Source organism: Lactuca virosa, chromosome 4 (genome assembly GCF_052849685.1).
Source record: "Lactuca virosa cultivar CGN04683 chromosome 4, Lactuca_virosa_CGN04683_v6, whole genome shotgun sequence".
Classification (NCBI taxonomy): domain Eukaryota; kingdom Viridiplantae; phylum Streptophyta; class Magnoliopsida; order Asterales; family Asteraceae; genus Lactuca; species Lactuca virosa.
The window spans coordinates 53,259,938-53,267,043 of record NC_136429.1 but is presented as its reverse complement, the minus strand read 5'-3'; the positions used below and the strand labels follow the sequence as shown (position 1 = coordinate 53,267,043).

At 32.9% G+C, this 7,106-nt stretch overlaps 1 protein-coding gene across 1 annotated transcript; it reads right to left on the bottom strand.

Annotated features, from left to right (window-relative positions):
* Positions 1–2,081: 2,081 nt before the first annotated feature.
* Positions 2,082–4,072, bottom strand: LOC145104201 (pyruvate dehydrogenase E1 component subunit beta-3, chloroplastic-like). The gene is made up of 4 exons (XM_079041475.1): positions 3,774–4,072; positions 3,493–3,596; positions 3,359–3,402; positions 2,082–3,257 (listed from the first exon to the last, which is right to left on the bottom strand). Exons 1-4 carry the CDS (start codon positions 3,874–3,876, stop codon positions 2,285–2,287), a joined length of 1,224 nt encoding a protein of 407 aa, XP_078897601.1. The 5' UTR covers positions 3,877–4,072; the 3' UTR covers positions 2,082–2,284.
* Between the last annotated feature and the right edge of the window lie 3,034 nt (positions 4,073–7,106).

The following is a 7,106-nucleotide window of genomic DNA, read 5'->3' as shown; positions in this document are numbered from 1 at the left end:
ACGGCCCGATAGTGGTTTGTTGTGACTGAGTGATGGTGGCGGTGTTGTCCAAAATATGTTATCTTCCAAATATTTAAAATAAATTAGGAAATGTGTGGTGGGTGAGATTTTTTGGTATTTTTATGTAAAACAATAAAGAAATAAATTAAAAGAAAATAAAAAAATTAAAAACTATTATTTATTATAAATAAAAATAATAAATTTAAATTAATAATCCAATAAACAGAATTAACGTAATAAAAAAAAGTAAAAAAAATTAATTAATTAAATAAATTAATAATCCAATAAAGTAGCACTTACTAATCGATACATATTATATGTTAAAAATAATATTTATTAATATATAATAATCCGATAAAAAAATTAATGCAATAAGAAGAAATTAAAAAAAAAATTAAAAAAATAACAATCAAATAAAGTAATATTTATTAATATATAAATATAATATATTAAAAATAATATTTATTTATATATAATAATCCAATAAAAAAATAATACAATAAGAAAAAAGTTATAAAAAAAAGTAATTAAAAGAATTAATATACAATAGTTCAATAAAATGAAAAAGAAAGCTTGCATAATTGGTCCTTATAATTTGGTAAAAAGATAAAATTGCAGAAACGGTCTCAGGGGTAAATTCATCATTTGTCAAAAGTTTACAGTCATGCTGTTAAACTTAACGAGGTAAAGACCAAAAGCACAACAAAACCATCAAATAAGGACCTTTTTTACTAATAAACATTTTTTGGACCTTACCCATAGAAATTGACAAACTACAACGACTATTTTTGCAATTTTTTCTTCTTTACCATATATGATATCTTTTAGTTCATCTTTGAAAATTGTTTTTTTATAAAATGCTTAATAAATTATTTAAAATGTAAACTTTGTTCTATAATACTTGTTTTTTTCTTTACCATATATGTTATTATAATAGATAAAAACAGCTTTATTTAAAATGTTTAGGACATATCGGGATGTCCAAGGAAAGTTTGTAGAAAAAAATTGGGAGGATATGAAAATAAAATGATAATTATTAATTAATCTGATGTTTGTTTTGTGATTTGTTAGCTTTATAATGTCTAAATTATTTAAATGCACAACAAATTAAATCAAATATAATATTCATTATCATTAGTTATTATAATTTTTAATACTATTTAAAGTACATATAATGATACTCATTCTAATATATTATTCAATAATTATAAATTATAAATAATTAAGATATTTGTTAAATATAAAATATATTACTGAATTATTATAAATTATATATAATTAAGATATTTGTTAAATATAAAGTAGTTTTGATTGACAATAAAGATCAACTTTCATGCATTTGTTATGATGAATATGTAGTCGGAAAAGTTGATAAACATATGAAAAACGAGTGGGATAAGGTTGGTGTGGATTGTCTTAGTATGAAATCAATAATAATAATAATCAAGGGATGATGACTTGAACAAAGGGACCAACTTTTGAATTTGTACATAATGTTTTTACATATTAAACCATTAAATTTACATTAATTGTTGAAAAAATACCATTATTACCGACAATTATAACTTCAACACTGATTCCGCATCTTATTTGTGAGCTAGACTATCAAGTCATCTTCCTCATTTAGGGTTAATGTTGTTCAAACTAAACAGAAAGAAAGCCAAGTCCAAATAGAAGGTCTTCAACTCTTCATCCTCGTTTCTTCTTCTTCTATAACCTCTCCAACTCAACTACATCATTGGAGGATGTACATCCTTGTTATTATTAGTTCATTCTCGATTGTGATCATATCATGGAGAGTTAACCAAAAACATGGTCAAATGGGTTTTTTAAGAGGACAGGTGTTGTGATGCAGCAATCGAGAATGAAATTTCTGAAGGCTTCAATGCAAACATTAGTTCAAAATTGAAACCCACTTGCCATATATTTGGGGCAAACCCTAAATCTCCTGCCATTTATCATTTGTCCATGATGTCCATATTCGAGAGGTGGATGTATTTTAAGAGTAAAAACAAGTATTTCACATAAATAATCAAAGCTGCAATATTTCCATTTTTAGAAAGATTCCAATGCAAATCATCTAAAGGAAACATTTTAAGTATTTAAATATTAATCAAAGAATTCCATAAACTACTACATACCAATTTCAAATGTCAATAATGAAAAACCAACACAAAAACATCTTATAAAACATAACAAAAAAAGATAATTTTAATGAGTATAATATAATAAATATATAAGGAGGAAGGCAATGAGAATGCAAGACTAATACGCAATAGCCTTTTCACCGGCAAAGCTGCTCTACTGCCGCCACAATTTGTGGCGGCTGAACCACCGTCCACTCCTCTAAAGTCCCTGCATACGGTGTCGGCACATCCTGCGATGACAAACAAACAATCGGTGCATCCAAATAATCATGAAAATTTTCAGTAATCGCCGCCGTCAAACTAGCCCCAATTCCACCGGTTCTCATGCATTCCTCCACAATCAACACCCGATGAGTCTTTTTAATCGAATTCCCAATCGTATAAAGATCAAACGGCTTCAACGACCTGATATCAATCACTTCAGGATCATAACCCTTGTTGACCAAAGTCTTCGCAGCCTGCATCACATGATACCTCATTCTTGAATAGGTCAAAATCGTCACATGTTCACCTGGTCTCACCATTTCAGCTTCTTCTAAACTCAAAACATATTCTTCATCTGGAATCCTTTCTTTCAGATTGTATAATAAAACATGTTCAAAAAGTATCACAGGGTTGTCGCTTCGAATAGCTGCTTTCATTAGTCCTTTTGCGTTGTAAGGAGTTGAGCATGCCACCATTTGGATTCCCGGGATGGATTGGAAATACGATTCCAGTCTTTGGGAGTGTTCCGCTCCAAGCTGCCGCCCGACTCCGCCAGGGCCTCTGATGACCACCGGAATCTTGAATTGACCACCGGAGGTGTAGTGGAGCATGCCACAGTTGTTGGAGATTTGATTGAAAGCGAGGAGGAGGAATCCCATGTTCATACCTTCGATGATGGGACGTAATCCGGTCATGGCTGCTCCGATTCCCATTCCGGTGAAGGAGTTCTCTGCTATGGGGGTGTCGAGGACTCTTAGGTCGCCGTATTTATCTGCAAGTCCTTTTGTTACTTTGTATGAACCTCCGTAATGGCCTACGTCTTCTCCCATGACGCATACACGAGCGTCTCTTTCCATTTCTTCTTCTAGACCTTCTCGGAGAGCTTCAAAGAGTAGTAATTCATGGCTGTAGAAGAAATATTGTTTGATTATGAGTTATAGAATTATATCACCTCGTATTCCAAAGAAATGTGATTAGGATGTATAGATCTGAAGTAACATGCTTACCCAGGTTTGGATGCAGTTGATGCTGCTGGATTATCAGACTTTGTCTACAATACATACACGATAGAATAGTTCATTAGATAGATCAGATTAAACAAACAGAGATACGTAAAAAATTGAGTAAAAAAGATGCTCACTGCAACAGCGTTTGTAACCAAATGGTCTGCTCTGCCATCTGTCCTGCTCGAACCACTGTTCATCTTCGCACCAGATCTCACAACAACAAAACTCGTTTTCCTCTCTGAAATTCAAGCAATAAGCTATACAGATCAGTAAAAATTGATTATAATCCACGAAAATCTCAAACAATTGAAACACTACGAGAGGAAATAACCTAACTGGAATCAATCAAATGCAATTGCAAACCTAAAAAACATCAATCAATAAAACTAAAACAATTGAAATCAATTCTACAAACCTGGAAGAGATCTGCGAGTAGAGAACTGGAATTTCTTGGTGTCGAATGAGGTGGATGACGAGAGCGCTGTTGCAGCTCCGACTCCTTGAAAAATCGAAGCCATTGTCTTCAAGATTTGAGGATGAAACTAGTGCTTGCAAGAAGATCAATTGGTAAGCAAACTCGGAAAGAACACCAACTTCACTCTATAGTGTGTGGGGGAGCGGCGGCGGAGGAATCGAGGAAGCTCTCTGTGGCGAAGCGTGTGTCGATTTAGTGGGTGTTTGTTGCAGAAGAATTGGGGCTTCGGAGTCGGACTTTGATTTTAACGCCGGTTCCCCTACAGCGGGTGTGCATGATAAGAAATGTTCCTCCAAATCTTAATAGGACACGTGTCATGAGAAGGACTTAAGTACACTTGAAGAATAATTTTTATCTACGTGGATGTATAGGAGTAGTTGGATGCATCATGCATCTATGCAAAAAATAAATAAATTAATTATAAAAAATCAAGGCCTTTGAGTCAATATGATGTGTTGTTTCTTGTTTGGTCACCAATTGGCAGCAAAACCGATGGTTTTATACGACTTGGAAACGGGTTGAATTAATTTTTTGTTTATTTTTTGATTTTGTATGAGTAAGTAATATAGTAAAGATAGTATAGATAATTGTAGCTATAATTTAATTGTTTGGTTGAAACTATTAAAAGTCTAAAACATGTGTGGATTAGAATTGGAGGTTGTATTTTTATTGTTATTGGTATATCGTAATCTTATACGATTTTATATGTGTTCTAATCATCCATTTTTTTACATAATTTTTTTTTATAGAATAACCCATATACTCTACATATATTTTACGGGATCAAAGTCGGTGTATAACATTATCATGGCTTAATACATCATTTTCTATTTTTATCGAGTCTCCATCTATAGGGGGTGTTATTGTATCCAACATTAGTACAACTTGATCTCATATATCTTTAAATATGTTGAAGTCTACTACATAAATCAATGACTCAATATATATCATACATTTTATGTTCGTTGGCGTTGATAATATCATATTAGAATACACGATTAGTTGCAGGGGACAATGAATGGTCCTCGTGCAGAAGAGATTTCGGTTTAAAAACTAAATTCTCACACCAAAAAAAAAAAACATAGATAAACAATGTTTGTATTGTATCACGTCAAATGTCAACCTTTCAACAACATCATGCACTGTTCGACATACTTATTTTCTACCCTAAACACACAAACCAAAAAAAAAAAAGGAAAGAAACAATCCGTTGATAACTATTGAAGCCTTCAACACATAGACACCTACCAAAACATATACTTCAACAACGATATCGTTAATAAATTATAAAAATTGTTTGTCATTGTTCATTGTTAAGCATAAAGCTTTGAGAGAGAAAATGAATTGATTTCTTTATTCATTTCTTGATTAACTGATTACAATATGTACATCGAGAATATATAGCATGCTAATAACCATTAACTAACTCTAACAAATCAAACTAACAGATTAACACTTGAAATACCGAAAATACCCTTAATGCTAACACCCCCCTTCAATCTGGAGGATATGAAATAAGACCTAGATTGTGTATTGCTTCTCGATGTTTAGATCCTGGTAAAGATTTAGTGAATACATCAGCTAACTGTTGAGTAGTAGGAACATGAGACAAAACAATTAAGCCATTTTGTCCTCTCGTGAAATACGGGGTTTTTGGCAATATATATAGCTGCAAGATTGTCACACTTCAAGGGTATAGGAGTAATATTGATGACTTGTAATTCTTCAAATACTCGACTTAACCAAGCAAGCTCTGCACAGACTCTTCTCATGGATCTATATTCAGCTTCGGCTGAAGAAAGTGATACAGTGAGTTGTTTTTTAGATTTCCAGGATATAGGATTTCCTCCAAATAAGATAAAAAATCCACTGACTGATCTTCTAGTGATTGGACAAGCTGCCCAATCACTGTCACAATAAGCTTCCAATTTGAAATTTTTGTCATTATTGAAGAATAATCCTTGAGAAGGTGTGCCTTTAAGATATTGAAGAACATGTAAAGCCGCTTCATAGTGATCTTGGCATGGTTTTTAATTGAATTGACTTAAATGTTGCACAGCAAAAGATAAGTCTGGTCTTGTATGTAAAAGAAAATTTAATTTCCCAATTAATTGTCTATATGTGGTTGGATCAGTTAAAGGGATCCCCATGTCAGGTAAAAGTGAAACTTTAGCAGGTAAAGGAGTTGAAGTTGAAGGTGACTGATCCATAGAATACAGAGCAAGAAGTTCACGAATGTACTTCTGTTGATGAATGACCATTCCTCCATTTGTTTCATTGAATTCTAACCCCAAAAAATACCCTATGTTTCCCAAATCCTTGATTTGGAATGTATCATTTAAGAACTCTTTGAGTGATGTAATTTCAACAAGATTATCACCTGTGATCAGAATATCATCCACATATACAGCAATGATAACAATTGAATGTTCATCTTTCTTCAAGAACAATGAATAGTCATTTGGAGAATGGTGATAACCTCTTGATTGTAAAGCATTCACCAATTTAGCATACCATTGCCTTGAAGCCTGTTTCAATCCATACAAGGATTTGTTGAGTTTACAAACCAATGAAGGTGAATCAACTGTTAATCCAGGAGGCACTTTCATGTAAACATCTTCGTGTAAATCACCATGCAGAAATGCATTATTTACATGGAATTGTTGAATTGGCCATCCATTTTTCACTGCAACAGAAACAATACATCTAATGGTATTAAATTTTACCACTGGTGAGAAAGTTTCATGGTAATCCACCCCTTCTTTTTGTGTAAAACCTTTTGCCACCAAGCGTGTTTTATACCTCTCAATAGAGCCATCAACTTTGAGCTTTATCTTATACACCCATCTGCATGATATTGGTTTCTTGCCTTTAGGTAGTTTAACAAGAGTCCATGTGTTGTTGTCTTTTAAGGCTTTTAACTCTTTTTCCATTGCATCTTCCCAATTAGTGTTACCCTTAGCTTGATAATAGAATGCAGGCTCGATATGATGAATATGAGAAAGGGTATTTTGGGAAGAAACTTGAGAACAAAAGGAATGAGTGGAAGAAAAAGGAAGAATGCACATGTTAGTAATCGTGTGATTGCATGTATCAGTAGAGGATGTAACATCACCATGATTGCAAATATAATCTTGAAGATATGATGGAGGTTGTCTTGATCTGGTTGTTCGTCTTATGGGTGGATCAGGTGTTTGAGTATGAACAACACTTGGAGAGACTATGGGTGAATAAATCTCTTCAGAATTCAAAGTAATAGACTCGTCTACAACA